The sequence below is a fragment of the Bufo bufo genome, chromosome 6 (assembly GCF_905171765.1).
Source record: "Bufo bufo chromosome 6, aBufBuf1.1, whole genome shotgun sequence".
In the NCBI taxonomy this organism is placed as follows: Eukaryota; Metazoa; Chordata; class Amphibia; order Anura; family Bufonidae; genus Bufo; species Bufo bufo.
This window is the reverse complement of record NC_053394.1, coordinates 6,072,304-6,089,611: the sequence shown is the minus strand read 5'-3', so window position 1 is coordinate 6,089,611 and position 17,308 is coordinate 6,072,304. Positions and strand designations below refer to the sequence as shown.

At 48.2% G+C, this 17,308-nt stretch overlaps 1 protein-coding gene across 1 annotated transcript in view; it reads left to right on the top strand.

The window, feature by feature from the left end:
• The window catches only part of ATRNL1 (attractin like 1), a 453,110-nt gene that overhangs the window by 415,837 nt on the left and 19,965 nt on the right, over positions 1–17,308 (top strand). The window contains exon 28 of the mRNA XM_040438845.1: positions 11,022–11,136. Within this exon, the coding sequence (XP_040294779.1) occupies positions 11,022–11,136 (115 nt within the window). The remainder of the gene's footprint in view (positions 1–11,021; positions 11,137–17,308) is intronic.

Below are 17,308 nucleotides of genomic sequence, written 5' to 3'. Positions count from 1 at the left end.
TGTGACTGTATTTAGGGAGAGATCACAGTGTGACTGTATATAGGAGGAGATCACGGTGTGACTGTATATAGGAGGAGATCACAGTGTGACTGTATATAGGGGGAGATCACAGTGTGACTGTATATAGGAGGAGATCACAGTGTGACTGTATATAGGAGGAGATCACGGTGTGACTGTATATAGGGAGAGATCACGGTGTGACTGTATATAGGGAGAGATCACAGTGTGACTGTATATAGGAGGAGATCACAGTGTGACTGTATATAGGAGGAGATCAGTGTGTGACTGTATATATAGGAGGAGATCAGTGTGTGACTGTATATAGGAGGAGATCACAGCGTGACTATATATAGGAGGAGATCACAGCGTGACTGTATATAGGGAGAGATCACAGTGTGACTGTATATAGGAGGAGATCACAGTGTGACTGTATATAGGAGGAGATCACAGTGTGACTGTATATATAGGAGGAGATCAGTGTGTGACTATATATATATATGGTGAGATCACAGTCTGACTATATATAGGGGCGCTCATTGGTTATAGGTGCTCCCTATATGTTAGTTTCTTCCCCGCAGCCTCTCGCGCCCTGGGAGGTCACATTGTGTTACTGAACACGTCTGCAGCTCGTTTCCTTCTGCAAATACTGTAGCTTTGCTAATTATAATGCCGCGCTCCCATATAACTGTCTGCCGCGCAGCCATAACACTGATATACGACCGCTCTCACTATTATAATTTGCTTCCATAAAAATAGGTTTGAAAAACAAATGAAAATCACTAAAAATGGTTTTAAAAGCTTTTTACTAACAAACGGCTTATTAAGAGAAGATCGCTCCTTGCTGCAATCCTGCGCTGCCATATCATCCGGATAAACCCGCAACCCCTGGCGCAGCCATTTACTTACTGTGGCCGCAGAGATTAACACATGAGAGGTGTGGATGGTCTCTGGATCTCGACTATGAAGAAGTGAACCCCCAGATCCATCCATTCAGATCTCTGAGCATCTGCCCTATAACCACAGCAGCATGGCTGCCCTGTCATGCAGGAGCCTAGGAAAGCTGTGTGACGGCGACACATGCAGAACTATGAAGCAGTTGGCGGTTACATAAAGGCCCCTCGTCCCTTATATATGGCACAGCTCTCAGATCCTCTTCTTTTCTAAGCCTTGTGTCCTGGCTGTAATACACACGACTGCTGAGCCTGTAGTAGACGGTGTTATGGGGGGGACAGCGCCTGAACCAGTGCTGAGGGAGGGGGCCTGCCACAGACCACCTGAGAGGGCATGTAGACACTGGGACTAGAGTTGAGCGAACACCTGGATGTTCGGGTTCGAGAAGTTCGGCCGAACTTCCCGGAAATGTTCGGGTTCGGGATCCGAACCCGACCCGAACTTCGTCCTGAACCCGAACCCCATTGAAGTCAATGGGGACCCGAACTTTTGGGCACTAAAAAGGCTGTAAAACAGCCCAGGAAAGAGCTAGAGGGCAGCAAAAGGCAGCAACATGTAGGTAAATCCCCTGCAAACAAATGTGGATAGGGAAATGAATTAAAATAAAAATAAAAAAAATAAAAATGAACCAATATCAATTGGACAGAGGTCCCATAGCAGAGAATCAGTCTTCACGTCAGCAGAGAATCAGTCTCTTCATGCCATAGCAAAGAATCTGGCTTCATGTCAGCAGAGAATCAGTCTCTTCATGCCATAGCAGAGAATCTGGCTTCATGTCAGCGCAGAATCAGTCTTCATGTCATAGCAGAGAATCAGGCTTCACGTCACCCACCACTGGAACAGGCCACTGTCACACATTTAGGCCCCGGCACCCAGGCAGAGGAGAGAGGTCCCGTAACAGAGAATCTGGCCTTATGTCAGCACAGAATCTGTCTTCATGTCATAGCAGAGAATCAGGCTTCACGTCACCCACCACTGGAACAGGCCACTGTCAAACATTTAGGCCCAGGCACCCAGGCAGAGGAGAGAGGTCCCGTAACAGAGAATCTGGCCTTATGTCAGCGCACAATCTGTCTTCATGTCATAGCAGAGAATCAGGCATCACGTCACCCACCACTGGAACAGGCCACTGTCACACATTTAGGCCCAGGCAGAGGAGAGAGGTCCCGTAACAGAGAATCTGGCCTTATGTCAGCACAGAATCTGTCTTCATGTCATAGCAGAGAATCAGGCTTCACGTCACCCACCACTGGAACAGGCCACTGTCACACATTTAGGCCCAGGCACCCAGGCAGAGGAGAGAGGTCCCGTAACAGAGAATCTGGCCTTATGTCAGCGCAGAATCTGTCTTCATGTCATAGCAGAGAATCAGGCTTCACGTCACCCACCACTGGAACAGGCCACTGTCAAACATTTAGCCCCCGGCACCCAGGCAGAGGAGAGAGTTCCCGTAACAGAGAATCTGGCCTGATGTCAGCACAGAATCTGTCTTCATGTCATAGCAGAGAATCAGGCTTCACGTCACCCACCACTGGAACAGGCCACTGTCACACATTTAGGCCCAGGCAGAGGAGAGAGGTCCCGTAACAGAGAATCTGGCCTTATGTCAGCGCAGAATCTGTATTCATGTCATAGCAGAGAATCAGGCTTCACGTCACCCACCACTGGAACAGGCCACTGTCACACATTTAGGCCCAGGCACCCAGGCAGAGGAGAGAGGTCCCGTAACAGAGAATCTGGCCTTATGTCAGCGCAGAATCTGTCTTCATGTCATAGCAGAGAATCAGGCTTCACGTCACCCACCACTGGAACAGGCTACTGTCACACATTTAGGCCCAGGCACCCAGGCAGAGGAGAGAGGTCCCGTAACAGAGAATCTGGCCTTATGTCAGCGCAGAATCTGTATTCATGTCATAGCAGAGAATCAGGCTTCACGTCACCCACCACTGGAACAGGCCACTGTCACACATTTAGGCCCCGGCACCCAGACAGAGGAGAGCGGTCCCGTAACAGAGAATCTGGCCTTATGTCAGCGCAGAATCTGTATTCATGTCATAGCAGAGAATCAGGCTTCACGTCACCCACCACTGGAACAGGCCACTGTCAAACATTTAGGCCCAGGCACCTAGACAGAGGAGAGAGGTCCCGTAACAGAGAATCTGGCCTTATGTCAGCGCAGAATCTGTCTTCATGTCATAGCAGAGAATCAGGCTTCACGTCACCCACCACTGGAACAGGCCACTGTCACACATTTAGGCCCAGGCACCCAGGCAGAGGAGAGAGGTCCCGTAACAGAGAATCTGGCCTTATGTCAGCGCAGATTCTGTCTTCATGTCATAGCAGAGAATCAGGCTTCACGTCACCCACCACTGGAACAGGCCACTGTCACACATTTAGGCCCCGGCACCCAGACAGAGGAGAGCGGACCCGTAACAGAGAATCTGGCCTTATGTCAGCGCAGAATCTGTATTCATGTCATAGCAGAGAATCAGGCTTCACGTCACCCACCACTGGAACAGGCCACTGTCACACATTTAGGCCCAGGCACCCAGGCAGAGGAGAGAGGTCCCGTAACAGAGAATCTGGCCTTATGTCAGCGCAGAATCTGTCTTCATGTCATAGCAGAGAATCAGGCTTCACGTCACCCACCACTGGAACAGGCCACTGTCAAACATTTAGGCCCAGGCACCCAGGCAGAGGAGAGACGTCCTGTAACAGAGAATCTGGCCTTATGTCAGCGCAGAATCTGTCTTCATGTCATAGCAGAGAATCAGGCTTCACGTCACCCACCACTGGAACAGGCCACTGTCACACATTTAGGCCCAGGCACCCAGGCAGAGGAGAGAGGTCCCGTAACAGAGAATCTGGCCTTATGTCAGCGCAGATTCTGTCTTCATGTCATAGCAGAGAATCAGGCTTCACGTCACCCACCACTGGAACAGGCCACTGTCACACATTTAGGCCCAGGCACCCAGACAGAGGAGAGAGGTCGCGTAACAGAGAATCTGGCCTTATGTCAGCGCAGAATCAGTCTTCATGTCATAGCAGAGAATCAGGCTTCACGTCACCCACCACTGGAACAGGCCACTGTCACACATTTAGGCCCAGGCACCCAGGCAGAGGAGAGAGGTCCCATAACAGAGAATCTGGCCTTATGTCAGCACAGAATAAGTCTTCATGTCATAGCAGAGAATCAGGCTTCACGTCACCCACCACTGGAACAGGCCACTGTCACACATTTAGGCCCCGGCACCCAGACAGAGGAGAGGTTCATTCAACTTTGGGTTGCCCCTTAATATAATGGTAAAATGAAATTAAAAATAGTATTGAATGAGGAAGTGCCCTGGAGTAGAATAATATATTGTTAAGGGGAGGTAGTTAATATCTAATCTGCACAAGGGATGGACAGGTCCTGTGGGATCCATGCCTGGTTCATTTTTATGAACGTCAGCTTGTCCACATTGGCTGTAGACAGGCGGCTGCGTTTGTCTGTAATGACGCCCCCTGCCGTGCTGAATACACGTTCAGACAAAACGCTGGCCGCCGGGCAGGCCAGCACCTCCAAGGCATAAAAGGCTAGCTCTGGCCACGTGGACAATTTGGAGACCCAGAAGTTGAATGGGGCCGAACCATCAGTCAGTACGTGGTGGGGTGTGCACAGGTACTGTTCCACCATGTTAGTGAAATGTTGCCTCCTGCTAACACGTTCCGTATCAGGTGGTGGTGCAGTTAGCTGTGGCGTGGTGACAAAACTTTTCCACATCTCTGCCATGCTAACCCTGCCCTCAGAGGAGCTGGCCGTGACACAGCTGCGTTGGCGACCTCTTGCTCCTCCTCTGCCTTCGCCTTGGGCTTCCACTGGTTCCCCTGTGACATTTGGGAATGCTCTCAGTAGCGCGTCTACCAACGTGCGCTTGTACTCGCGCATCTTCCTATCACGCTCCAGTGTGGGAAGTAAGGTGGGCACATTGTCTTTGTACCGGGGATCCAGCAGGGTGTCAACCCAGTAGTCCGCACACGTTAAAATGTGGGCAACTCTGCTGTCGTTGCGCAGGCACTGCAGCATGTAGTCGCTCATGTGTGCCAGGCTGCCCAGAGGTAAGGACAAGCTGTCCTCTGTGGGAGGCGTATCGTCATCGTCCTGTGTTTCCCCCCAGCCACGCACCAGTGATAGGCCCGAGCTGCTTTGGGTGCCACCCCGCTGTGAACCTGCTTCATCCTCATCCTCCTCCACCTCCTCCTCATCCTCGTCCTCCAGTAGTGGGCCCTGTCTGGCCACATTTGTACCTGGCCTCTGGTGTTGCAAAAAACCTCCCTCTGAGTCACTTCGAAGAGACTGGCCTGAAAGTGCTAAAAATGACCCCTCTTCCTCCTCTTCCTCCTGGGCCACCTCCTCTTCCATCATCGCCCTAAGTGTTTTCTCAAGGAGACATAGAAGTGGTATTGTAACGCTGATAACGGCGTCATCGCCACTGGCCATGTTGGTGGAGTACTCGAAACAGCGCAACAGGGCACACAGGTCTCGCATGGAGGCCCAGTCATTGGTGGTAAAGTGGTGCTGTTCCGCAGTGCGACTGACCCGTGCGTGCTGCAGCTGATACTCCACTATGGCCTGCTGCTGCTCGCACAGTCTGTCCAGCATGTGCAAGGTGGAGTTCCACCTGGTGGGCACGTCGCATATGAGGCGGTGAGCGGGAAGACCGAAGTTACGCTGCAGCGCTGACAGGCGAGCAGCAGCAGGGTGAGAACGCCGGAAGCGCGCACAGACGACCCGCACTTTATGCAGCAGCTCTGACATGTCGGGGTAGTTGCGAATGAACTTCTGCACCACCAAATTCAGCACATGCGCCAGGCAAGGGATGTGCGTCAAACCGGCTAGTCCCAGAGCTGCAACGAGATTTCGCCCATTATCGCACACCACCAGGCCGGGCTTGAGGCTCACCGGCAGCAACCACTCGTCGGTCTGTTGTTCTATACCCCGCCACAACTCCTGTGCGGTGTGGGGCCTGTCCCCCAAACATATGAGTTTCAGAACGGCCTGCTGACGTTTACCCCGGGCTGTGCTGAAGTTGGTGGTGAAGGTGTGTGGCTGACTGGATGAGCAGGTGGAAGAAGAGGAGGAGGAAGCTGAGTAGGAGGAGGAGGAGACAGGAGGCAAAGAATGTTGCCCTGCGATCCTTGGCGGCGGAAGGACGTGCGCCAAACAGCTCTCCGCCTGGGGCCCAGCCGCCACTACATTTACCCAGTGTGCAGTTAGGGAGATATAGCGTCCCTGGCCGTGCTTACTGGTCCACGTATCTGTGGTTAGGTGGACCTTGCCACAGATGGCGTTGCGCAGTGCACACTTGATTTTATCGGACACTTGGTTGTGCAGGGAAGGCACGGCTCTCTTGGAGAAGTAGTGGCGGCTGGGAACAACATACTGTGGGACAGCAAGTGACATGAGCTGTTTGAAGCTGTCTGTGTCCACCAGCCTGAATGACAGCATTTCATAGGCCAGTAGTTTAGAAATGCTGGCATTCAGGGCCAGGGATCGAGGGTGGCTAGGTGGGAATTTACGCTTTCTCTCAAATGTTTGTGAGATGGAGAGCTGAACGCTGCCGTGTGACATGGTTGAGATGCTTGGTGACGCAGGTGGTGGTGTTGGTGGCACATCCCATGTTTGCTGGGCGGCAGGTGCCAACGTCCCTCCAGAGGCGGAGGAAGAGGCCGAGGCGGCGGCAGCAGCAGAAGAGGCCGAGGCGGCAGCAGCAGAAGAGGTAGCAGGGGGAGCCTGAGTGACTTCCTTGTTTTTAAGGTGTTTACTCCACTGCAGTTCATGCTTTGCATGCAGGTGCCTGGTCATGCAGGTTGTGCTAAGGTTCAGAACGTTAATGCCTCGCTTCAGGCTCTGATGGCACAGCGTGCAAACCACTCGGGTCTTGTCGTCAGCACATTGTTTGAAGAAGTGCCATGCCAGGGAACTCCTTGAAGCTGCCTTTGGGGTGCTCGGTCCCAGATGGCGGCGGTCAGTAGCAGGCGGAGTCTCTTGGCGGCGGGTGTTCTGATTTTGCCCACTGCTCCCTCTTTTGCTACGCTGTTGGCTCGGTCTCACCGCTGCCTCTTCCTCCGAACTGTGAAAGTCAGTGGCACGACCTTCATTCCATGTGGGGTCTAGGACCTCATCGTCCCCTGCATCGTCTTCCACCCAGTCTTGACCCCTGACCTCCTTTTCGGTCTGCACACTGCAGAAAGACGCAGCAGTTGGAACCTGTGTTTCGTCATCATCAGAGACATGCTGAGGTGGTATTCCCATGTCCTCATCAGGAAAAATAAGTGGTTGTGCGTCAGTGCATTCTATGTCTTCCACCCCTGGGGAAGGGCTAGGTGGATGCCCTTGGGAAACCCTGCCAGCAGAGTCTTCAAACAGCATAAGAGACTGCTGCATAACTTGAGGCTCAGACAGTTTCCCTGATATGCATGGGGGTGATGTGACAGACTGATGGGCTTGGTTTTCATGCGCCATCTGTGCGCTTTCTGCAGTAGACTGGGTGGGAGATAATGTGAACGTGCTGGATGCACTGTCGGCCACCCAATTAACTAATGCCTGTACCTGCTCAGGCCTTACCATCCTTAGAACGGCATTGGGCCCCACCAAATATCGCTGTAAATTCTGGCGGCTACTGGGACCTGAGGTAGTTGGTTCACTAAGACGTGTGGCTGTGGCAGATCGGCCACGTCCTCTCCCAGCACCAGAGGGTCCACTAACACCACCACGACCATGTCCACGTCCGCGTCCCTTATTAGATGTTTTCCTCATTGTTCCCATTCACCACAATTTTGAGAATGGCAAATTTGGGAATAGTTTTTCAACCCAGAACAAAGTGTGCTTTTCCGGTCACTACAAATAACTTGACCAGCTAAAACAGTGCAGATTTGGTTGAATAGAAATGTCAGGTCTATTTTTTAGGCGCTGGGTGACAGGCTCAACTTGCCCCTGATGTAGTATATGGCCAAAAAATAACCACACTGTTGATGGTTAAATGCACTTGGGTGACACAGGCTCAGCCTGCAGCGGATGTAGGATATAGCACAAAATAACCACACTATCGATGGTTAAATGCACTTGGTGATAGCTCGTGCTGGCGCACCACAAGTCACAAAATGGCCGCCGATCACCCCAGAAAAAAAGTGATCTAAAAACGCTCTGGGCAGCCTCAAAAAAGTGAGCAAGTCAATAATAGCACTTCAATGATCCACAGCTGTAGATCGATCACAGAATGAAGTCTTTTGGAGGAGTTAATCTGCCTAATCTCGCCCTAATGTCGCAGCTGCAACCTCTCCCTATACTGATCATAGCAGAGTGACGTGCAGCGCTACGTGACCCAAGCTTATATAGAGGCTGGGTCACATGCTGCACTGGCCAATCACAGCCATGCCAATAGTAGGCATGGCTGTGATGGCCTCTTGGGCCAAGTAGTATGACGCTTGTTGATTGGCTGCTTTGCAGCCTTTCAAAAAGCGCCAAGAAAGCGCCGAACACCGAACCCGAACACGGACTTTTACAAAAATGTTCGGGTCCGTGTCACGGACACCCCAAAATTCGGTACGAACCCGAACTATACAGTTCGGGTTCGCTCATCCCTAACTGGGACCAAACTCTGTCCTAATGGAGTAAAAAGCAGCCAAGAAGCAAGACCCGAGGAAAAGAAATAGCAGGAGACCATCATCAACCCTGGGAGGACTGAAACATCACCAACATCCTGACATCAGAAATCCATTATACAGATCATATATGGAGATGAGTCACAGCAGAAATACCTGACACTGTCTAAAAGAACAACTTTTTTTATCCATAGCAACCACTCTGTACATACATGACTTATCCTGTACTGATCCTGAGTTACATCCTGTATTATACTCCAGAGCTGCACTCACTATTCTGCTGGTGCAGTCACTCTGTACATACATGACTTATCCTGTACTGATCCTGAGTTACATCCTGTATTATACTCCAGAGCTGCACTCACTATTCTGCTGGTGCAGTCACTGTGTACATACATTACTTATCCTGTACTGATCCTCAGTTACATCCTGTATTATACTCCAGAGCTGCACTCACTATTCTGCTGGTGCTGTCACTGTGTACATACATTACTTATCCTGTACTGATCCTGAGTTACATCCTGTATTATACTCCAGAGCTGCACTCACTATTCTGCTGGTGCAGTCACTGTGTACATACATTACTTATCCTGTACTGATCCTGAGTTATATCCTGTATTATACTCCAGAGCTGCACTCACTATTCTGCTGGTGCAGTCACTGTGTACATACATTACTTATCCTGTACTGATCCTGAGTTACATCCTGTATTATACTCCAGAGCTGCACTCACTATTCTGCTGGTGCAGTCACTGTGTACATACATTACTTATCCTGTACTGATCCTGAGTTACATCCTGCATTATACTCCAGAGCTGCACTCACTATTCTGCTGGTGCAGTCACTGTGTACATACATTACTTATCTTGTACTGATCCTGAGTTACATCCTGTATTATCCTCCAGAGCTGCACTCACTATTCTGCTGGTGCAGTCACTGTGTACATACATTACTTATCCCGTACTGATCCTGAGTTACATCCTGTATTATACTCCAGATCTGCACTCACTATTCTGCTGGTGCAGTCACTGTGTACATTACATTACTTATCCTGTACTGATCCTGAGTTACATCATGTATTATACTCCAGAGCTGCACTCACTATTCTGCTGGTGCAGTCACTGTGTGCATACATTACATATCCTGTACTGATCCTGAATTACATCCTGTATTATACTCCAGAGCTGCACTCACTATTCTGCTGGTGCAGTCACTGTGTACATACATTACTTATCCTGTACTGATCCTGAGTTACATCCTGTATTATACTCCAGAGCCGCACTCACTGTTCTGCTGGTGCAGTCACTGTGTACATACATTACTTATCCTGTACTGATCCTGAGTTATATCCTGTATTATACTCCAGAGCTGCACTCACTATTCTGCTGGTGCAGTCACTGTGTACATACATTACTTATCTTGTACTGATCCTGAGTTACATCCTGTATTATCCTCCAGAGCTGCACTCACTATTCTGCTGGTGCAGTCACTGTGTACATACATTACTTATCCCGTACTGATCCTGAGTTACATCCTGTATTATACTCCAGATCTGCACTCACTATTCTGCTGGTGCAGTCACTGTGTACATACATTACTTATCCTGTACTGATCCTGAGTTACATCCTGTATTATACTCCAGAGCTGCACTCACTATTCTCCTGGTGCAGTCACTGTGTACATACATGACTTATCCTGTACTGATCCTGAGTTATATCCTGTATTATACTCCAGAGCTGCACTCACTATTCTGCTGGTGCAGTCACTGTGTACATACATTACTTATCTTGTACTGATCCTGAGTTACATCCTGTATTATCCTCCAGAGCTGCACTCACTATTCTGCTGGTGCAGTCACTGTGTACATACATTACTTATCCTGTACTGATTCTGAGTTACACCCTGTATTATACTCCAGAGCTGCATTCACTATTCTGCTGGTGCAGTCACTGTGTACATACATTACTTATCCCGTACTGATCCTGAGTTACATCCTGTATTATACTCCAGATCTGCACTCACTATTCTGCTGGTGCAGTCACTGTGTACATTACATTACTTATCCTGTACTGATCCTGAGTTACATCATGTATTATACTCCGGAGCTGCACTCACTATTCTGCTGGTGCAGTCACTTTGGAGTCCAGAACAGCTGATCAGCAGTGATTTGTCTATCATTGCTATGCTCTTTCTGTTTCTGGTAAAGCTGGGTGATGATGTGATTGACAGGTTGGCCAGTCAGGATCCCGGGTGACGTCCTGTGTGTAAATCTTTTTATAATATCCTCACTGTCAAGGGGCTGGGCCTTAAAGGGCCACACACCAGGATGCTCTTCATGCAGGGAGTGGCTGCCCCGTCCCCCCCTATAGATTCTTCTCTCTACAGGAGTCATATATATCGTGTGACTTTCTTTTTCTTTCTTACAGGGTGTGCCAAAACCAATCGCCATTGAGCCGTGCTCCGGGAACAAAGCTGCCGTCCTGACCGTTTTTCTCTGTCTGCCGCGAGGATTGGCCGGAGTTCCTCCACCAGGACAATCAGGTGAGACCCCTGTATACCGTCCGGTATAGTACACTGAACTCTTCAGCAGCTGCACAGAGCTAGTTTGTTACAATGTATCAGTCCGGAGTCCAGGTCACAGCATTGTCCAGACTGATACAATTGTATCCACTCATTAGTAGAGGTCTACTGCCTCTGAATGGAAACAAGGGTGACAGCAAGCAGATCTAATGAAACAGTGAAGAGTTAAGACATTAATGGGGTCATTTATCAAAGTGGTGTAAAGTAGAACTGGCTTAGGTTCCCATAGCAACCAACCAGACTCCACCTTTTATTTTTTACAGCTATTTTGGAAAATGAAAGGAGGAATCTGATTGGTTGCTGTGGGGACCTAAGCCAGTCCTACTTTACTCCAGTTTGATAAATGACCCTACAAGTCTATTACAAATAAATGTATGCAAAGGTGAAGATCTATTTAATAAAGTCCAGTGGTTGTTATGGGAGACGAGGGCATGACTGATACATTGTTTCAGAGACGCAAGGATACATTGTTGTTGGCAGTTTTGTGTTCAGCAGTTTCCGGATGAACTGGGGTCAGTTACAGAAGTTTTTACCATAAAATATCTCAACATTTTGTGCAAAAATCTTTAAAACCTTTATTGTTTTCCTCCGTTCAGCGATTTGTAATAGAGAAATGTCGCCGTCTGCAGGATCCCGCGCAGGGGGCGACGCTGAGCCTCCGGTATTGTGCGGATGGCAGTGCCCACACCCGATGGTACTCTGGTACTTCACGTGATGCCCGGCTCGAGCGCCTGTGCCAGCAGTGAAGCGTCTGATAATCCGGCGTGCCTGCTTACAGAGTTACAATGGTTAGGGTTCATGCTCTTGAGGCCCCGTCCACCTGAGGGGTTAATCGTAGTTCACGGACGTCGTGTTACCGGAAAAACACCATAAATCGTCATCTTCCAGAACGTTCTGACAGGAAATGGCAACTTAATAGAAGTTATCGCTCGTTATCACGAAACAAGGAAAGAACGGATAAATCCAATGAAGCAGTTATGGTAACGAGGCTGGAGCCGCGCCCGTGATGCGGTTATGGCCGGACGCCACTGACCTCACATTACGCAAACATTTAAATTCCAGAAATCAGGAAAATGCTGCCGGCGGGGAGGGGCGGCGAATCATCAGATCCCCAGAATGCATCAGTCCGGGAGTGACTCTGTTCACTGACCTTGGAAAGCTGGATCACCACCAATATGGCTGCCGTCTTTTCCAGGCTCCTGATTAACAGATGTGCCCAGTAATACATTAGACACCCGTCCTCACCCAGCTTTACCAGGGACAGATAAATCCTAGCTCTACTGACGCCATTCGTGCTCACCCAGCTTTTCCAGACTCCTGAATGCCACATCTGCCTAGTCGTGTAATGCCCCTATATCACCACCCAGCTTTACCAGGAGCAGCCCGGTCAAGCAATGCTACATGAGCCGGGGAAGAATCGCTGCAGAATTACACAGCTTTGTCAATCAGAGGTCTGGCAAAGCTGGATGATCCCCATCTACTATTATGGCGGCCATACTGGTTCTCACCCAGCTTTACCAGAGACAGATATAATTGGTTGAATAGAGTTTATAGCCGCCTGACAGAAGACAGGGCTGAGATTTTTCCATTGCGCTGCGGCTTTTTATGGTGTCCGGTGTCATCTGGAAAAACGGACACGGCATTTATTGTTTTCAATTTTTTTGCAGTCTGAGCATGCGCAGACCGCAATCCCGGATCCGTTTTGCAAGAATACTCGGGGCCGTATCCGGCATTAAAGCATTTCGATGGGAAAAAATGCCGGATCAGGCATTCCAGCAAGTGTTCCGGAATTTTGGACGGAGATAAAACCGTAGTATGCTGCAGTATTTTCTCCGGCCAAAAAACGTAAGAGGGACTGAACTGATGCATACTGAATGGAATGCTCTCCATTCAGAATGCATTAGGATAAAACTGATCAGTTCTTTTCCGGTATAGAGCCCCTGTGACGGAACTCAACACCGAAAAAGAATAACGCTAGTGTAAAAGTATCTTTACTGGAGGAATTCAGGTGCAAAACAATACAGGCGAGGCGTAGGGCCGGCTTCTCCAGTCTCCTCCCTGGCAGAAGAATTGTTTGATGCTGAGGAAAGGCCTGAGCTCGCCGTCCCTCTCTCTCCTCAGAAGGCTGGTATGCTGGTCCAAGGTTGGTGATCCAGCGTCTGTGGCAGCATATCCTCGTCTCAGCATCTTCTTCTGGTCACTCAGTAGTCTCGCAGAGTCTCCCCTCCAAGCACTGGTCCCTAACTGCAGCACACTAGGGGCTCGGACTGCTCTCCTTATACACAGTTTTTAACTAGACTGGAACCTTCTAGTGGGAGGGGTGGAGTGGAGAAGCTCAGCACAAACAGATACAATGTTACACTTTCCGTCTCTCATAGACTTACATTAGAGCCTAAATGATACTCAATGGCAATGACACAGCAGTTTTTCCAGACAAAAACAAGTTTCCAGACATAACAACAGAGCTAAAACCAGACATTTAAAAGGTCAGTCAGTCTGATTTTGGTGGTAAACAAGTCTCGCTTTTTTCCTCCAAAACATGCTCTTCTTTAAAACTTATGCTAACTGTGGAAAATTACTAGCGGCTCATTATTAACTAGAAAGTCCCAAAAGTCTCTCAGCATTCATTAACCCTTTCCACAGAGCCTCGCAAATGCAGTGATAATGAACAGGATATATAACACAACATATAAAATGCAGTTAAACAGTATTAAACAGTGAAATAAAGTAAGAAGCCTTTGCATAGGGGAAACTGGCAAAGTCTACAAATGTCCAGAGTTCAAAGTACTCCTTCTCCAGAGCACTACATTGAATATATCTAATATATAGTTCAAGGTGTCTGTTTGCTGTCAGTTTGCTGGCAGGAGCTGCTGGCTACAGCAAGTGTGTATGGGAAGTGAGGGAATGCAGTTTTGGCCTCAGAACTGGCAGAGGAGCCATCTTGAGAAGGTCCTCATATTGTAAATGTTTAAACAGCCATAACTAACTGAAAAACTCAAGGAAAACAGCGGTATGTGACGAAACTAAAGATTGCTTTATGCATAATGCTGCTGCAGCAGTAACATATGCTAAAATAGATTTTTTTTTAATGAAAACATGACAGTTATCCATTAAAGGGCTGGCGTCCAGCCTTCTGGCAATAGCTCGCATTGCTTACCTTCCTAATAGACTTTGTATTTCGGTATCTTGCTATTTTCAAAGTACCTTGTTGCTTGTCCTCGTCCTGCTCAAGGCGCTGTGCTTTCACCGTAATTGTGTCCAGTCTAGACAATCGACAAATCTGTCTCCCGTCCTAATAGTTTGTTACAATGTGTCACTCTGGAGTGTAGAACATGAGAGAGATACATCGTAACAAACCCATCAACTGCATAGATAGATCTATATCATTACAGGCACTGGATGTAAATAAGCAGAGATATTGAAAATCGTGAAGAAGTACAAAGGGGAAGATTTATTATTACTGTCCCACTATGTGGTGTTCAGTTACTTACATAGTATGGCTCCACCTGGTGTTCAGTTACTTACATAGTATGGCTACACCTGGTGTTCAGTTACTTACATAGTATGGCTCCACCTGGTATTCAGTTACTTACATAGTATGGCTCCACCTAATGTTCAGTTATTTACATAGTATAGCTCCACCTAGTGTTCAGTTACTTAAATAGTATGGCTCCACCTGATGTTCAGTTACTTACATAGTATGGCTTCACCTGGTGTTCAGTTACTGATATTGTATGGCTCCCCCTGGTGTTCAGTTACTTACATAGTATGGCTCCCCCTGGTGTTCAGTTACTTACATAGTATGTCTCCACCTGGTGGTGTTCAGTTACTTACATAGTATGGCTCCACCTGGTGTTTAGATACTGACATTGTATGGCTCCACCTGGTGTTCAGTTACTTACATAGTATGGCTTCCCCTGGTGTTCAGTTACTTACATAGTATGGCTCCACCTGGTGTTCAGTTACTTACATAGTATGGCTTCACCTGGTGTTCAGTTACTGACATTGTATGGCTTCCCCTGGTGTTCAGTTACTTACATGGTATGGCTCCCCCTGGTGTTCAGTTACTTACATAGTATGGCTCCACCTGGTGTTCAGTACTTACATAGTATGGTTCCACCTGGTGTTCAGTTACTTACATAGTATGGCTTCCCCTGGTGTTCAGTTACTTACATAGTATGGCTCCACCTGGTGTTCAGTTACTTACATAGTATGGCTTCACCTGGTGTTCAGTTACTGACATTGTATGGCTTCACCTGGTGTTCAGTTACTGACATTGTATGGCTTCCCCTGGTGTTCAGTTACTTACATGGTATGGCTTCACCTGGTGTTCAGTTACTTACATAGTATGGCTCCACCTGGTGTTCAGTTACTTACATAGTATGGTTCCACCTGGTATTCAGTTACTTACATAGTATGGCTCCACCTGATGTTCAGTTATTTACATAGTATGGCTCCACCTGGTGTTCAGTTACTTACATAGTATGGCTCCACCTGATGTTCAGTTACTTACATAGTATGGCTTCACCTGGTGTTCAGTTACTGATATTGTATGGCTCCCCCTGGTGTTCAGTTACTTACATAGTATGGCTCCCCCTGGTGTTCAGTTACTTACATAGTATGGCTCCACCTGGTGTTCAGTACTTACATACTATGGCTCCACCTCGTGTTCAGTTACTTACATAGTATGGCTCCACCTGGTGTTCAGTTACTTACATAGTATGGCTCCACCTGGTATTCAGTTACTTACATAGTATGGCTCCACCTGATGTTCAGTTATTTACATAGTATGGCTCCACCTGGTGTTCAGTTACTTACATAGTATGGCTCCACCTGATGTTCAGTTACTTACATAGTATGGCTTCACCTGGTGTTCAGTTACTGATATTGTATGGCTCCCCCTGGTGTTCAGTTACTTACATAGTATGGCTCCCCCTGGTGTTCAGTTACTTACATAGTATGTCTCCACCTGGTGGTGTTCAGTTACTTACATAGTATGGCTCCACCTGGTGTTCAGATACTTACATTGTATGGCTCCACCTGGTGTTCAGTTACTTACATAGTATGGCTCCCCCTGGTGTTCAGTTACTTACATAGTATGGCTCCCCCTGGTGTTCAGTTACTTACATAGTATGGCTCCCCCTGGTGTTCAGTTACTTACATAGTATGGCTCCACCTGGTGTTCAGTTACTTACATAGTATGGCTTCACCTGGTGTTCAGTTACTGACATTGTATGGCTCCCCCTGGTGTTCAGTTACTTACATGGTATGGCTCCCCCTGGTGTTCAGTTACTTACATAGTATGGCTCCACCTGGTGTTCAGTTACTTACATAGTATGGCTCCATCTGGTGTTCAGTTACTTACATAGTATGGCTCCACCTGGTGTTCAGCTACTTACATAGTATGGCTCCCCCTGGTGTTCAGTTACTTACATAGTATGGCTCCACCTGGCGTTCAGCTACTTACATAGTATGGCTTCACCTGGCGTTCAGTTACTGACATAGTATGGCTCCATCTGGTGTTCAGTTACTTACATAGTATGGCTCCACCTGGTGTTCAGCTACTTACATAGTATGGCTCCCCCTGGTGTTCAGTTACTTACATAGTATGGCTCCACCTGGTGTTCAGCTACTTACATAGTATGGCTCCCCCTGGTGTTCAGTTACTTACATGGTATGGCTCCCCCTGGTGTTCAGTTACTTACATAGTATGGCTCCACCTGGTGTTCAGTTACTTACATAGTATGGCTCCATCTGGTGTTCAGTTACTTACATAGTATGGCTCCACCTGGTGTTCAGCTACTTACATAGTATGGCTCCCCCTGGTGTTCAGTTACTTACATAGTATGGCTCCACCTGGCGTTCAGCTACTTACATAGTATGGCTTCAACTGGCGTTCAGTTACTGACATTTTATGGCTCCCCCTGGTGTTCAGTTACTTACATAGTATGGCTCCACCTGGTGTTCAGTACTTACATAGTATGGCTCCACCTGGTGTTCAGTTACTTACATAGTATGGCTCCACCTGGTGTTCAGGTACTTACATAGTATGGCTCCCCCTGGTGATCAGGTACTTACATAGTATGGCTCCCCCTGGTGTTCATTTACTTACATAGTATGGCTCCCCCTGGTG